This window comes from Clarias gariepinus, chromosome 22 (assembly GCF_024256425.1).
Source record: "Clarias gariepinus isolate MV-2021 ecotype Netherlands chromosome 22, CGAR_prim_01v2, whole genome shotgun sequence".
Taxonomy (NCBI): Eukaryota; Metazoa; Chordata; class Actinopteri; order Siluriformes; family Clariidae; genus Clarias; species Clarias gariepinus.
The window spans coordinates 12,690,939-12,707,595 of record NC_071121.1 but is presented as its reverse complement, the minus strand read 5'-3'; the positions used below and the strand labels follow the sequence as shown (position 1 = coordinate 12,707,595).

Below are 16,657 nucleotides of genomic sequence, written 5' to 3'. Positions count from 1 at the left end.
TTTCGATGAAAAAACCCCAATAGAATATTAAAATAAAAAAATAAAAACTTGGTTCGATATTCTTGTTTTTATCCAAGTTTGTTTCTTGAGATTTGTTTTTTTTTTTTCAAAGACACTCTTTTTGTTTTTTGAAAGTATTAAATTTCAATAATTTAAAGAAATTAATCATTTTGAAAGTGTTAAGTTAAAGAAAAAATCAAAAGCTGTTTAATTTTGACATTTATGTGAGTCATATGGGATAAATTTTAGTTTTTACTTCTGGTGCTCCTTTATGATGTTTTTTAAAAACATGTTATTTATTTATTAGGGGCACTGATGGCTCAGTGGTAGGTGTCTCGTCTGCCATTCCGGAAGGCCCAGTTCGATTTCCAGCCACTGGATGTAGTGCTGCCCCAAGCCTGTATAAAATAGGAGAGTTGCTTCAGGAAGAGCATCTGGTGTAAAACCTGTGCCAAGCTTGTATGTGCGGGATAGTCTGCTGTGGTGACCCCTTGCTGGCAGCACCCGAAAGACCAAAAACAAGACCAACTAGTGGGTACCCATGACTGACATCTGTGTGCTACCATTACCTGCAAAGTGTGTGGTCAACTCGCTGCCACTCCTCACACTGCTCCAATATTTCGCCAGCCCTTACTTCTGTGTGTTGGGTGGGGTGTCGCTGTAGACGCATCACAGTCTGATCCGGGCATTCATGAGCTCATCCTGACGTGCCTGTTTTTTTGTTAGTGTTACAACGTCTAAAAAAATATAAAAATCAATGTTGACGCTGTTATGTCACAATACGATGTACTGTAATATGACATAAAAGCTGATGATGATGATGCCTGTACCTGTGCATACAAAGCCACAAATAGAACTTTGTTTAATATATTATCTCTTTCTGTATTTGTTTTTTTTATTTATTTGTAATATTTTGTTGAATTGTTTGTTCTTGTTTAGTGCAAAAAAATAAATCAATAAACAAAAACAAACTTTCTCACACTCCAGTCCAGTAGGTGGCGCTGATGCCTCTAAAAGCTGCTTGCCGACGGCCAAAAACAACCATCAGATGCGGGGGAAGAAGAAGTTAGCTTCTTCACACGGAAGCCCCGGTATGTTTCGTTTCCCAAACTTCAGTCGTGAAAAGCACTTACTTTACATTAACCTTTTTTAAATTGTTTGAACATACAAAAATTGTGCTGTTTTAAAGAATTACCGTCCTATTTCATCGACATGTCCCACTGTAGGGCTTTATTAAACGGCCGCCCCTTTTCTATGGAGTCTGACTAACGCAGAGAGAGAAAACAGATTATATGTTTTAGGTATAAAAAAAGGGATTGTGAGGTACGTTTTGCTGTAAATATTGCGATTTATTCATGTCATTATTTAATAGTTCCATGTACTGTTAATGTTTAAATTAAAGGAGCCTCCCACTGGAAGACTAGCTAAATGTTGAATACCTTTACACTACCAGAAGATTAACACTGAGATTTAACTGAGATTGCATTCCATTTTATTTTTTGTTTTATTTGTCAGAATGGATCCGACCCAATACGAGACACTGTTAAACTACAAATGTAGTGGAAAATACCCAGAGAACATAACCAAAGCTGAAAAATACGTCATTCGACGACGTGCGCATCAGTTCGTTGTCCAGGGTAAGACATTGTAGTATGCACTCATTTATAGCTTGAATATTAGCATAATCTTATTACTATCAAAACGGACAAATGCATTAATAAAAAATCTTGCTAGCATTGCAGATGGATGCCCAGTTTTCACTAACTTGTTAATTCCATATATTTTGCTGCATAATTCCTGCCAAGAGCAACATACCACACAATCCAGCAATAGAATTTGTATTTATGTTTCTATAGAGGGAGCACTGTTTTATGTCCGGCATAAGGACACAGAGAAAGAGCTGAATGTTAAGGTGGTCAGAGGTGCTGAAGAAGCTGAACGAATTTTTAAAGAATTTCATGCCAGTAAGGCGGGTGGGCACAGTGGCAGGAAGATTACAATAGATTCTGTTTCCAACAGATACTATTGGCCTGGAATGACAGTCGACATTGAAAAGTGGGTGAGTTTCCTTGATGTACTGTTACATTTAATATTTAGTGCAACAGTTTCCTATAATAAACAGGTTTGATTTAATGATTACAACTTTTTTTTTATACCCATCTGCAGACTAAACAGTGTTCTGTGTGCCAGGAGAATAGACCTGTGAATCTTCATGAAGTTTACACTCCAGTGATTGTGCGTTTATTCTATTGTTCTTATTTTTATTGTTTTTGTGTTGTCATTCAAATGTGGGTTAAATTGGCTTAGAAGACTTCATTATCTGAATTGTTTGCGTAGGTGAATGAACCATGGGAGTTGGTAGGCATGGACGTGATCGGCAAGTTGTCCACGACCTCCATTGGAAATCAGTACATTTGCGTATTTATAGATTACTTCACCAAGTGGGTCGAGGCTTATCCACTTGCCTCCAAGACAGCGGAGGAAGTTACAACCTGCATTGTCAAAATGTTTTATCGTTTTGGGGCACCGAAAAGGATACTCACAGACCAAGGCTGGGAGTTTGCTAATCAGGTATGCCTTTTCACAACTTATTAGTATTATTGTTGTTGTTATCATTTAATTATACCAATACTTCTATTTTCTCCAGATCAACAAAGAAATTGGTGAGTTGTTTGGGATAAAACGCAGTCTTTGTTCACCGTATCATCCACAAACCAGTGGGTTAGTGGAACAGATGAATAGCATAATACAGCAGTAAGTGTAGCAACTGTATACATACAAAATAATAGATTTACTATATCAGTTTTGCACTCATTTGATTACAGGTGTTCCATAGTTTCAGATATCTGATGTATTTCACATGTGACCCCCCTTGGAGCTATGTAAATGTAATTTTTTTTTCTTTCCCAGAACCCTTGAAAAACTGTGTGTTGACAAACCACAAACATGGGACGAAAACCTTGATGAGGTGCTGTTTAATATCAGAACCAAAAAACAACTGACTTCACAGTATTCACCGTTTTATTTAATGTTCGGAAGAGAAGCACGTTACTTTTCAGAAGTACCTGAATCTTTCAATGTGAGTTTATTTTTGAAAAAAAAAAATATTATTAGTATGATTAATATACATTTTATTATTAAATATTTATTATTATTATTAATAATATATTTTTGTACCCATCTTTTTGTATTTTTTATATAATACATTTTGAAAAAATCAAATTGCCTTTTATTTCCTAGGTCAAACGAAGTGTGGAAGATGTGCTCCAGGCAGAGATAATCAGACCTTCTACACAGATGCAGGATCAGATATATGAGGCAGTAAAGAAGAATATGCAAGCCTCAATGGACAAAATAAAAGCAAAAAAACATGCTTCCAGGACTGGAACTTTTGTTCTTGGGAAAAAGATTTGCAGGAGGAAAGTCAAAAGTGAGGAGAGGACAGGAGAGAACTTGGAGTGTTAGGATTCTGGACCTGTAACTTTGGACACTAAACTAAGACATTCTGCCTTTGTGATTTTTTTCTCTCCTCTTTTAACCCTTTTACTTAATGGCTAAGCAGTTTATACTCTCTTTTTTCTTTATTCATTGAGTCCTTGTTTGTTCAAAAAAGGTGAGGATCTAGCCACTACTGTTGTTTCTAGATCTTTGTTACTATTTTGGATACCTTGTTATTTTTTGCCTCAATGGATATTTTTTTAAGAGCCGTTAGATTCCCTGTTCTGAATCTTTTGCCTGTCTTTGTCTTTTTGTGTGCATTTTTAATGTTTCCCTGCCTTCATGGACCTGGATTACCTTAAATTAAGCAAAATTTTTATTTTCCTTTCTCATGCATCCCGAGTGTCTTTGGATGAGAGTCCTGTGCAGCCTGTAAAACACTAATTAAGCGTTGCATTTCCACTATCATGACCCAGGACTAATTCCTAGTTTTGATTTTCTAAGCCTTCTCGCATAAATATTTCCTTACAGGTCAAATTTCAAAAGGGCAGATTTAATTTACTTGATTTCTTTTAGAGCACACTAATTCTTGTCTTAAGCAAAGCATCGCCTATCCAAAGTGTAGCATCTCCAGCTCTAACAGTAGCAACACATCTGATCCCAAGTGCATCATATGTTTTCATTCCTCTGCTGACATGTCCTGCAAATTGGCATAATTTTTTAGTTTTTAACAGAGAGAATTTTTTGTAATTTGTTTTATTTGTCCCTTTCATCATTTTCACAAGCATCATTACATTTTCACAGTCGGAAATAATTGGATAAGAAATTTATAAACAGTTTAATGATTATTTGTGGCTGATTTCTTAGTTATTTTTTGGTTATTTAATGAATCATAAGTGTTTTGTGCTTGTTCATAGATAAACTCTCAATATACAGTCTGAATAGGAGATATAAAATATTTAAAAAAGCCCAAAGAATACGTATAAAAGTTTTTTCATACTTAAGAAAGCAAGTAAAATAGCCCATTATTAGGCTGGCCAATAGTGAAAGTCAAGTCAAAGTCAACTTTATCGTCCATTCAGCTACATGTACAGTACAGTACATGCATATAGAGAATCGAAATTACGTTTCTTTTATCCTCGTTACAAATAACACTGAAAAACCTTAAATAAACTTAAATAACACAAACTTAGAGAACAACAGAGGTGAGGTAATTAAGTTACTGTCCAGCAAAAAGGGACAGTTAACAGCACAATATTGACCAATCTGAGAGAAAGCAGGAACATTTTTGAAATTTGACAATTTCATACATATTTAAAAAGAAGGAATAGACTCATCATTGTCCAAAAATGAGCCAAATGGATAACAGAATACATACTTTTTTTGTCTGCAACATAAACGTGTGTTAGTAAAATAAGTGTGAGCGAAAATGTTTAAAATAAAATATTCGCGCTCCTATTTTGCCGTGACCCGGATTCGAACCGGGGTTGCTGCGGCCACAACGCAGAGTACTAACCACTATACGATCACGGCAAGCTATCGAAGCGCTGGCTAAGAAGTCGGAAGATGGCTTAAAGAACAATGCGTACATTGCTGACGTCCCAGATAATGTGGTTTTGTGATATCAGATGTATATTAAATAATAATATTATATATATATATATATATATATATATATATATATATATATATATATATATAAAATTTCGCTTAATATATAACAGCTACTTTAAATAAGGCTACCTTAGTCAATGACCTGTATAGCTGGAACGGATGAGTTAGGAGCAGGAAAAAACAATGCAAAATTGTGTAGAGGGTTGAGCTGGGTGAAAAGTTAATAGCTAAATAATCAAGACTAGAACTTTGTTTTGGTGCAAAATTCATTTGTAATCGTGTAATAGTAAAACTGTATAACTAAATTTAATGCAGCAGAGTGTTTAAATAAGTCCCATATGGTCTAGCGGTTAGGATTCCTGGTTTTCACCCAGGCGGCCCGGGTTCGACTCCCGGTATGGGAATGTAACTTTTTTTTTATTTTTTATACTTCTGTTGTAAAATGGAAGATGGAAAGGATTGCTTAAAAAAAGCCGTAAACAAGCATTTTAAAAGTAAGTAAATGCTCAAATTTATCATATATTGCGTCTATTCAGATTGTTATGCGAGTGTATTGATTTCGAGGAAGACATAAGGGAATTAATATTGACATTAAAAAAGCAAGGCATAAACATTACACTGAGGAATCGTGAGCATATGGACAGCTACTTACACTTCTTAACCAAAACCGATTTAATAGAGAACATTTTCCTTACCAATCTTCTGCTGTACGCATCTCCACTTCTGTCCAGTGGGGGCGGTAAATAATCTTCACGCTGGGTTTTCAACCGCATATAAACTAAGGAGGAAGAAAACCCCCACATCTGCTATCAGCTGACTCTTCATGTCATGTGACTTTTTATGGCGTCGCGGTGAATGGAGCAAATACAGGATACAAACACACTTCCAATAACGCTATATTACAACGTTTAAAATAATTCTGGCCAAACCTGACAGTCTCTGACATCGTTAAACCTCAGCTGCGAATCACACGTGTGGACAATGGGCCTGGATCCTACGTCTCTACGTTTAGACCAACAGTTAATTGGTTTCATGGATCAGCTTGAGATTTTGGAGGTGAAAAGACAAAAACTTAACACGCTCATAGAAGAGGTAATAAATTGTAGCTGTGATTGTCTGTTCTTGAGCTGAATATACTTTGTATGATCTTGATCGGATTTGTTTTAAACCAGTCTTATTTGTCTTTCCACAGGGATGGTTTAACATTTCTAAAGCCAGGTACTCAATGGGGAACAAACAGGTCTCAGCCCTGCAGTATGCCAGTGAGATGAAACCACTTGTACATGTCTATACCAGGTACTTAAAAACTTCTGCTTATATATCATGTGCACAAATATTAAATCTTTCGGTAGTTATTACAGTAAGTAATAAATCAATAAACTTGAATACTTACTTGTGCACATTTGTATTAATCTAAAATGCAGCCGGTCAGAAAAGGGTGAAGCAGAGTTCAAGTGTGAGCGAGTAAATGAGAAACAGGAAGAACTAAAACAGAGTGATACAGTAGACACCATAGGACCATTAGAGGGAGGTAAGAACTGAAATCAGAATATTTTTTTAGCTAGTAAACAGAATTTAAATCAGTATATCAATATCTATCTCTCAAAAATATGAAATGTACAGAAATAGAATTTGAACAATAGCAGACATTCACCGTTTCACATGTTTTAAGCTTATTTAAAGCACTCTTACCCTTTTAGGCCTCAGAAGACGAGTGAATGTTAAAAAGAAGGAAAATCAGGAAGAAAAAGATCCTTCTGAAAATGAATGCGAGACTGAACCTCAGTTTATTTCAAACAGTGAAAAATCTCCATGTCCGCATCAAGATCCTTTGAAATGGTTTGGGATTCTTGTCCCACAAAACCTTAAGCAAGCTCAGGTGGCTTTTAAAGAAGGTAAGTGGAAAGCTACGGAAAGTGTATACAAGCATGGTGACCTATAATTACCCTTACATTTATCTGTTTTTAATATGATGTTTTGTAGATGTTGTTGGCATGGTTTTGAATTTCTTATGGAAAAATTGGTTATACAAATTATTAGGTTACTAGGAATTGTAATAAATACAAGAAATTACGATAGTGTTTTTTTCCCCATGACACTACTATTGCTTTAACTTGGTATATACACTGAACAAAAATATAAACGCAACACAATTTTTGCTCCCATTTTTTATGAGCTCAAAGATTTGTAACATTTTCTATATACACAAAAGACCCATTAGTCTCAAATATTGTTCACAAATCTGTCTAAATCTGTGTTAGTGAGCACTTCTCCTTTGCTGAGATAATCTATCCCACCTCACTGGTGTGGCATATTAAGGTGCTGATTAGACATCATGAATATTACACAGATGTGCCTTAGACTGTCTACAATAAAAGGCCACTCTGAAATGTGCAGTGTGATCACACAGCAGAATGCCACAGATGTTGCCACCATTTGCCTCACGCAGTGCAACACATCTCCGTTGCATGGAATTGATCAGGTTGTTGATTGTGGGTCGTGGAATGTTGGTCCACTCCTTCAATAGCTGTGCAAAGTTGCTAAATATTGACAGGAACTGGAACACGCTGTCGTATACGCTGATCCAGAACATCCCAAACATGCTCAATGGGTGACATGCCCGGTGTGTATGCTGGCCATGCAAGAACCAGGATGTTTTCACCTTCCAGGAATTGTGTACAGATCCTTGCAATATGGGGCCATGCATTATCATGCTGCAACATGAATTAATGGTCGTGGATAAATGCGCAACAATGGGATTTAAGATCTCGTCACGATATCTCTGTGCATTCACAATGCCATCAATAAAATGCACCTGTGTTTGTTGTCCATAACCCTGAACAGTGAAAACAGTGACTCATCCGTAAACAGAACACCTCTCCAACGTGCAAGACACCATCGAATATGAACATTTGCCACTCAGGTCGGTTACGACGACAAACTGCATTCAGGTACAGACCCTGATGAGGATGACGAGCATGCAGATGAGCTACCCTGAGACGATTTCTGACAGTTTTTGATCATGGAAACCGATTGTTGCTGCAGCTGTCTAGGTGGCTGGTCTTAGATGATCATGGAGGTAAACATGCTGGATGTGGAGGGCCTGGGCTGGTGTGGTTACACGTGGCCTGCGGTTATGAGGCCAGTTGGATGTACTGTCAAATTCTCTAAAAAAAACGCTTTTAAAGACGGCTTATGGTAGAGAAAACATTAATTTCATGAGCAACAACTCTGGTAGACATTCCTGCAGTCAGCATGCAAATTGCACGCTCCCTCAAAGGTGCCGATATCTGTGGCATTGTTCTGTGTGATCACACTGCACATTTCAGAGTGGCCTTTTATTGTGGGCAGTCTAAGGCACACCTGTGCAATATTTATACTGTCTAATCAGCACTTTAATATGACTCACCTGTAAGGTGGGATGGATTATCTTGGCAAAAGAGAAGTGCTCACCAACACAGATTAATGAACAATATTTAAGAGTAATGGGTCTCTTGTGTATGTAGAAAATGTTACAGATCTTTGAGTTCAGCTCATAAAAAATAGGAGCAAAAATAAAAGTGTTGCGTTTATGTTTTTGTTCAGTGTAATCCTTCACTTTAAAATCGCTTTATATCATGGTGGTAGAGTCAGAATGAATATGTTCTAGCCCTTTAAAGCATTAAGTTATCTAACAAACTGCAGTAAATGGTGAACATGCCTTCACAAATCTATTATTTGTTTAAAATACAGAGAAAAAAAATAGTTTACTCTTGTTGAATCCTTTTCTTCATGAAGGCTTTCAATTATTCTTGTATTCTTGACGGGAGGATATTACTGTATTTCTGTGCACTCTCATTATATATATTTTTTATTTCACTTTTGCAGTCATTACTCTAGCAGCTGAGATCGCAAGCCTGCAAAGTGCGATTATAAATACTAGATTGAAGATGCAGACTCAGATGAAGGATAAGCAGAAGACTGTCTCTGAATTGGAAGAATAGCACATCACACATGATTGCTTTGTTTTGTATGTGTGGACTGGGGGGCGTTGTCTAACATTAGCTGTGAGCAGAAAAAACGCAGGTCTGATGGTCCAGACTGAAATGATGACTCTGGATAATTGATGGATTACAGCACGGCCTGTACTAGATAATTTTTCTGCTTGTGCTCAGTTGGGATGTAAACAATAACATCCTCGAACTCTGACAACATCAGTACTATGTGCTGAGTATCTAGAGTTGTCATCTCAATCTTAGCCATCATATACAAATTTTCTCCTGCTTTTGTCTACAGCTCAACTACAATGATTTGTATGTACTATAATGTGAGTGATTCCTAACTCAAACAAAAACAGTCTTGCAATATCTTTTAAATATGGTTATACAGGGCATGTTTTGATTGGTAAATATTTTATCGATGTGTATGATGCATAATGTTAAATATTAAAAAAATAAAATATCAGATGCATTGACTGCTTTCAAAATACTGGTACTGGCATCAGTTTATAGAAACTCTGGCCATCTACGGGAATGACGTTTCACATTACGAATACTGTATGTCGGTATAATTTAATTTACATTTGATGTGTATATTTAATTCGAAATGATTGAACACGTGTTGTGTTCTGCCCAATCACAATGTAATGTCAAGCGAGTGTTGTCCAATCAGAGCAGCTAATCCTAAAGGAAGCCCTCCCATTATTTTCATGTTAAAGCGAGGATCTTTTAAATAATGCTTAAATCAATCTATAAACATATTCCCGAATAAGTGATTAAGCAAATAAATACATTTATTGAAAACGTAATTTTAGTTTTAGTCAGTTAATTGTTTTATTAGTCAAAAAAGTAGAAATATAAGGATTTAATGTTGTAGCAAACTCCGTTCTTCATTAAAAAAGATTAAAACAAAAACAATATATATTTTTAATTAACAATGTAGCGTTCAGTTACCTTTATCAGTACGCAAGAGCTAGTTATAAACAACAGGTCAAGTTTTCTTTTTTAAAATAAATAGGAATAAGTTGCCGAGGAGAACGAAAACCCCATCTTGCGTGTGTTTTTGCTCTTCTCTGGGTTGAAATGGAAATGATGGAGGGGAAATAAACCCTCCCCTTTCACGGGTATTTCCTGCTGTCCAAAACACTAGCACGCCCGCACGCGCGCGCGCGCACACACACACACACACCGTGCTGTTTGCAGCCGCCAGATGTTAACCCTCGTCTGATTCTGGCACTTGATCGTGAATTTGTTCGTTAACTGCATTGCCATAATGCGCACACGATGCGTTTGGTGTAACATGTCGTGTAAGAGAGCGCTGCAGATCCACACTGGCGGCGGCGGCGGCAGCAGCAGCACTGGATACTGAACCCGAACGCCATCACGGAATTGTGCAAAAAAAGCGCAAAGCGGGTAGCTGTCGAGTGGCTGCTAAGGGGGAAAAGGTGTCTCGTTGTTTCGGTCTCGGAGGATTTCACGTTTCCAGATGGCGTCAAATACACGAGTGTCCATTCTGGATTACTTCAATATTGTCTTTGAGGGCGAAAACGGCAAAATTGAGTCTAACTGTAAAGCATGCGGCACAAGGATACAGGCAAAGCGGACAGTCACCTCTAACTTCGTTACACATTTGAAGGTAAATTACTTAAATTCTTTGCTTTTTTTCCTGGTCTCTATTCAGTTCAGTAAGATGACTATTTGTAAATGCTAAAGCCTTGTATTCGAATAGATATATGCAATTACATTCCCATCTTTAATTGTAAGGACTTATATTTTAAGATAGTCCAGATGCAGGTGCAGTGGATCTGCATTTATAGTCTCAGTAAGGTAGACCTGTCAATCAATCACTGTGGTCTTTTGGTATGGAGTGCATGTTGGATTAAAAATATACACATAACAATTGAGAAGGGAATTCAGTGCTCCATATTTAGTACACGAGTTAATTCGTTTCTCTTAAATAACCACTCGATCCAGGTCAGAGTCACAGTGGATCAATGATCTGTCCCGAAAACACTGTTTGTAAGGTGGGAACTTTGCTGGATTTTATGCTGGTCTATTACAGGGCAAAATCAATACATCAATTTACACCTAAGTGCAATTTCATATAACCACTTCACCTGGCATGTTTTTGGATGATGGGACAAAACCAAAGGACCCAGAGGAAACTCACACAGACAGTAAACACAGCTCATCACAATGGGCTGTAGTGCAGCAAAATTATTTCATTAGTTTTTCTTTTTTCTGACATTTTAGAATGTTGGAAAAGTTTGTTACTCTGACTTCACAAACTTACATCAAATTTATAGAGTTTTGCTAAATATTTAATTTCTAACCGATCCTAAAATGGGGTTTTATAACTACATTTATTGTCCTAAATGTATAAAAAATTATATACTGTATCTGGTCAAAAGGTCAAACCTTGTTTATTTCTATTGATACACAATGTTACCAGTCTAACCACTGCATTTGATCAGAAATATAGCCCGCATGCATTTTTACAGAATATGCATGTATAGTACACACAGAAATATATATATATATATATATATATATATATATACACAGTATATTTTACCTTTTTTTGCAGGGAAAGGCAGGTTTGCAAGATAGACAGTTGTGCATATATATTTTTCCCTTCAGAATCTCACACACCCATCTGATTGATAGGGCTTGACCTTGCTGATAATGTAAATTCAAATGGACACAAGAGCTTTCTTGTCAAAAATGAATATACATTTAAATATGCACGATTAAACTGGAATTGCTCTGACTTTTTTTATTTCATCATTTTATTTACTTCAGAATCATAAATGGACTTGCATGTTATTTTTACACAAATCTTATACATTTTGCAAAAGTGCAAATGCGTGTTTTGCAATCAAATTTGAATAATGGCTCAAATTATGCAGCACATAAGGACAGTGCAATGGCAAATACAAGTTTGAATTAGCATTCTCTAATTAGCATTTGAATTAAGTCTGGAAATGCTGCCATAGTGATGGAAAATGGAATATATATTTAAAAGGTTGCTGGTTTTCCCTGTCAGAAAGGGTTCAAAGTGGAATCTCTTTGTTAAAAAAGAAATTCTTAAATATTTAAAGAGCCCACAAGGTATCGTTGTGCCTTATAGTGCCTTTACTATTATTATTATTATTATTATATCAGAAAATGGTAAAGAACAAAGAACACATGCAAGTTTTTGTGTACAGTATTTATTTTAAAATGTTCACTAACAGCCATTTTCTTTCCAACTTTCAGCGTAAACATCAAGCAATGTATGATGAGTTTTTGAGGAAAAAAGATGTTAAAAGAGAGGCTTATTCATCTGGGGCGATGCACTCCTACACACCCATAAGTGGCGCTGGTCGAACAGCTTCTCAGAGTGTTATGGGAACAACCAAATTTGACCGGGGCGATCCACGACAATCCCTCATTTCGGAAACAATTGCCAAGATGATCATCCGTGACCTACAACCTGTGCAGATTGTCGAGAATGAGGGCTTTCGTGAGCTACTTAAGCTCCTTGAGCCTCGTTATGTCCCAGAGCCAAGCCATTACATACAACAGCAACTTCTTCCGGCTTACAGCTACCAAGTACAGCTAGCAACTAAGCTGGCTCTCTCAGGAGTTGAGTCCTGCAGTATCACCCTGGACCTGTGTACGAGCAATGCTGTATCCATCAATAACACTTCTGGCTATCTGGGAGTGACATGCCATTTCATAACTTCTGACTGGCAGATAAGATCCATACTGTTATCATGTATTCCTCTCCAAAATTACAGGGACACTCAGCGCATGCTGACTGAGTTTGACGAGATCTGTCATGTTCATGATATCTCGGGTAAGGTGTTTCGCATCGTTGTTGATCCTTCCCCATGTGAAAGCCGATCTACTTTCTGCCTGCCTGGTTTTTATCTTCATAGTAATGGTGCTGGGGAAGATGAGGAAGAAGATAGTAGTGATGAGGAAACTAGTGTAGGCAAAGGGAAGAGTACTGTTAGTGGAACAGAAGAGCAGAATTCTTTAATTCATTGCCTCGGTCGGTGTAGGATAGACTGCTTTGCCCATTCACTGAGTCAGTGCATACAACAAGGCATCTGTTCCTCCGCTCAGATATCCATGACTCTTACTAAAGCAGCTTGTTTCTACAACTATGTTGTTACTACAGTGACGCCTGAAAAACTGAGTAAAGTGTTTGGTCCTGGCACAGTAGGAAATGGACAGCGTCCATCAGCTTTGGACAGGCACTGGAACAGCCAACTAAAGACAATGAGACAGATGCTTGAATCATTGGATTTTTTGGAGGACATTGTAGACAGAAATGAATTGGCTCTCAACAGTGTTGAAAAAGCCACACTGCAAGAACTGGTTGAGATCTTGGAACCTTTTGAGGAAGCCACAGATATGGTCCAGGGAGATAAGCATGTGTCTATCAGTCTTGCCCTCCCTAGTGTCCTGGGCTTACGCAAGCACCTTGCAGAAGTTGTGACACACCAGTGTGCAGGACTGGTGTCAGGATTGTCTCATGCGTTGGACCAGAATTTGGCTGGAATTCTGGAGGATCCTCTGTTTGTGACAGCCACTACGCTGGACCCGCAGTTCAAGCTTTCTTGGAGCAGTGACCGGGACTGGCATAAGCAGGTTCTCCTGGAAGAGATGGGAAAGCACACCCAACCTGTGAGTCCACAGGAGCCTAGTTCAGATGCTCAGCCATCTGCATCTAAACGCAGCAGACTGTTCTCTTTCATCAAAGAACGACCATCCACACAAGCCAAGAGTATGGAGCAGGAGCTGGCTGCATACCTTCATGAGGAGCCCACAGATGAAGATCCCCTGCAATACTGGAAGCGCAAGTCTATTGATTTTCCTCTACTTTCACTAGTGGCCAAGAAAGTATTTACAGTACCAGCTACAACAACAGCAGTGGAAAGGATATTCTACCTTGTGGGCAAAACACTAAGACCTGAACACTTTCGACACCTAACAAAAAACTTGGATACCCTGATTTTTTTAAAGGCCAACTACAGCATATTGTGGTCTTAAATACTTCGATATTGACAGTAGTTTTAAAGATTTTTTTTTTTATCAAGGGATGCCGTAAACCCCAAAAACTATACGCAAAAAATTGTAGAATCACTCAAAACTATCATTTAACTGTTTTAGTATATTATGAAGCATTTATTGATACATTTAATGAATTGGTCATGTGGCATGTACTGTATTACACATGTAATTCATTATTGTCTTCACTTTGTTTTTAAATCCGTTGTATTTATATTATTTCATTAGACTCTCATGCACATTAAGCTAAGCATAAAGCTGAGTGGTTGAGGAATTTGAACTGAAACATTGGCTCTCTGGCAAAAAGAGAAAACTTGCTAGTTTAGAGCCTTGGCTGCTCACCTATGATGACCCATTATAAAATCCAAATGATTAAGGAGTTAACAACAATAAAAACTCTCATTTAAACACTTGATTTCTAACAGGCATGAAAATGCTGATTGGTACTGTAGGGAGGTCTTTGTTGGGAGTTAAATTGACATATACATTTAGGGTGTCCATCCAGATAAATGAACCATGAACATGCAATGCTCAGCTGTGGTAAAACTGAAAAAGAAATTCTCAAAATAGTTTAAGTGTTCATAGAAAAAGTGTGTCTATTCCACAGCCATCTGTGTCTAAAAACAAAGATAGCAAAACGTACCATGCTGTCTCAGTGTACTCTCTTTTTTGGCAATCACAGTGACATTATTTATTTTGGGGAGCTTGAGCTTTCCTACCTGCCAAAGAGTAAGTAAATGGCAGCATATTTTAATAAAATTTAAATAAAGACGCTAATTATAAAATGCTTATGCAGCTGTTTATGTACATAATACATAGTTTAAGACATAAACCATATTGAATTACAAAACATATATTCACATTTGTAAGAAGGACTTCAGGCAATTACTATTTTGATGCTTCATTTTCAGTATTTAACTGGGTATGGTCTACATAAAAAAACACAATACCAAATTCTCCATTCACTTTTTTCTGTATCAGTTTAAAGCGATTCTTGACCGGCTGGGAAAGTGTGAGACTGTTATGAAACTGAACAATATTGATAAAATGGTTTCTGGGCTTTGGGTGGATTAATGCCAACAATAATGGCAATAATTATTATGGTCCATTTAGGCAGTCTACCTACTGGTGCTTCTGAGAGGACGAAAGATATTAAACGACACCCACGCAGACACAAGATGAACATGTAAAACTGCACACAGACAACACAACTGGTTTAATTAATCCCAGCAAGAAAATATAGAGATGGATAGTATATAATTGTTAGAATTGAGCATTTTGTCTTCTAAATAATTTTGTATTTGTGCAGCATCCTGAAATGTGTATTAAAAAACTTTTGGCAGCCACACTATTAATAATAATTACTAAAAACTAATAATTTCTCATTAATGGAAAATGAAGATAAAATATTTTAATCCATTGTGGGGTTTCAGCTCTGGTTTATAGGTGAATCGAATCTTTAAGTATTCAGGTAAATTTGATTAACTGAATCAAAATTTATAATGTACACTTTATTGACTACGCGTCCAGGGTTTAGCACAATTTAGTGTATCTTACCAGTTCTGCTTATCACGTGGCCAACGATGATAACACAAAATCTAGTATTTAGCAAGGTAACTTAAGATCTGGGCAAATTTTTATTTTAAAATACATGACCAAGACAACAGTTCTTTATAAAGAAACCAGAATTTATTTGACTAATCTACGACACATGAAACTACGGTACTTAAACGCACACACATACATACGAACAGTTTGGAAGGTGAAGTATTCCAAAACACTCATAAACCAAATCGAATTTTCCCATAAGAAATAATGGAAAATCTAATTATTCGTTGCACAGAATTATAACACAGAAAAATAATTAACACAGAAAATAAAGTAAAAATAAAACAAATTAACCTGCACTTTTACCTTAAAAAGTAAAAAATAAATTCAGACAGATAAGTTTTTCCGTTTGTGCAAAGCTAAATTAAAGAGCCCCTCCCCTCTCCCCCTTCTCGTCTTATACAGTTACCCTTCTTCCACTCTTTTCACACGCACTTACACAATGGAAACAGAGTTTTATCGATAAAAATTAACAGGAAATCTGTCTAATGACACACGATTTAGCGACACACTAATGGAATCACTGCTGTAAAGTAAAAATAAAACAAATTAACCTGCACTTTACCTTTAAAAAAAATTCTGACAGAGCAGTGTTCCTGTGTAGAACAGAGAGAAAGAGAGTGTGTGTGTCTGTGTGTATCTGTGAAGGCGGAAGTAGGAGGGGTCTGTGTGTGTGTTTGCCCACAAGAAGCGCATGCACAATACATGATACTTAGTGCTTGTAAACCAAGACTTGTTCGTTTTCCAAGTCAAAATTTATTAAAAATAATTGCTCATCTTGCGGAACACTCGCAAACCGCGTTACTCACAATCTGAGGTTTCACTGTACTGTTTACTAGATCAACAAAAGTCACAAGAGCATCTTATGGTTTAGTTATGAAAGCACCAGTTTCAGCAAGGTATGCAGCTTCGTTTGTTTACTTGCGTTACGTTTCGTTCTCATCTGGTGGTTCGCCTCC

General features: G+C 37.0%; 2 protein-coding genes and 2 non-coding genes across 4 annotated transcripts; 3 read left to right on the top strand and 1 right to left on the bottom strand.

Annotated features, from left to right (window-relative positions):
- Positions 1–4,899: 4,899 nt before the first annotated feature.
- Positions 4,900–4,971, bottom strand: trnah-gug (transfer RNA histidin (anticodon GUG)). The gene has a single exon. It is a non-coding gene; the product is annotated as a tRNA-His (tRNA).
- Positions 4,972–5,384: 413 nt separating this feature from the next.
- trnae-uuc (transfer RNA glutamic acid (anticodon UUC)) lies at positions 5,385–5,456 on the top strand. Its single transcript has one exon. It is a non-coding gene; the product is annotated as a tRNA-Glu (tRNA).
- Positions 5,457–5,866: 410 nt separating this feature from the next.
- Positions 5,867–9,774, top strand: ccdc115 (coiled-coil domain containing 115). Its single transcript, XM_053481785.1, has 5 exons — positions 5,867–6,144; positions 6,245–6,348; positions 6,477–6,583; positions 6,753–6,947; positions 8,920–9,774. The coding sequence occupies exons 1-5, from the start codon at positions 6,034–6,036 to the stop codon at positions 9,033–9,035; spliced, it is 633 nt and encodes a 210-aa protein (XP_053337760.1). The 5' UTR covers positions 5,867–6,033; the 3' UTR covers positions 9,036–9,774.
- A 451-nt stretch (positions 9,775–10,225) lies between these two features.
- si:dkey-109j17.5 (uncharacterized) lies at positions 10,226–15,841 on the top strand. The gene is made up of 2 exons (XM_053482094.1): positions 10,226–10,665; positions 12,288–15,841. The coding sequence occupies exons 1-2, from the start codon at positions 10,516–10,518 to the stop codon at positions 14,070–14,072; spliced, it is 1,935 nt and encodes a 644-aa protein (XP_053338069.1). The 5' UTR covers positions 10,226–10,515; the 3' UTR covers positions 14,073–15,841.
- The last annotated feature ends 816 nt before the right edge of the window (positions 15,842–16,657 follow it).

What these genes read in the sequence shown, in the direction of transcription:
- ccdc115 (XM_053481785.1), top strand. Translation starts at nt 6,034, where the DNA reads ATGGGCCTGGATCCTACGTCTCTACGTTTAGACCAACAGTTAATTGGT. An exon ending in CTTGTACATGTCTATACCAG is followed by an intron (nt 6,349 to 6,476) that starts GTACTTAAAAAC and finishes TCTAAAATGCAG; the next exon opens with CCGGTCAGAAAAGGGTGAAG. An exon ending in CATAGGACCATTAGAGGGAG is followed by an intron (nt 6,584 to 6,752) that starts GTAAGAACTGAA and finishes TTACCCTTTTAG; the next exon opens with GCCTCAGAAGACGAGTGAAT.
- si:dkey-109j17.5 (XM_053482094.1), top strand. Translation starts at nt 10,516, where the DNA reads ATGGCGTCAAATACACGAGTGTCCATTCTGGATTACTTCAATATTGTC. An exon ending in ACTTCGTTACACATTTGAAG is followed by an intron (nt 10,666 to 12,287) that starts GTAAATTACTTA and finishes TCCAACTTTCAG; the next exon opens with CGTAAACATCAAGCAATGTA.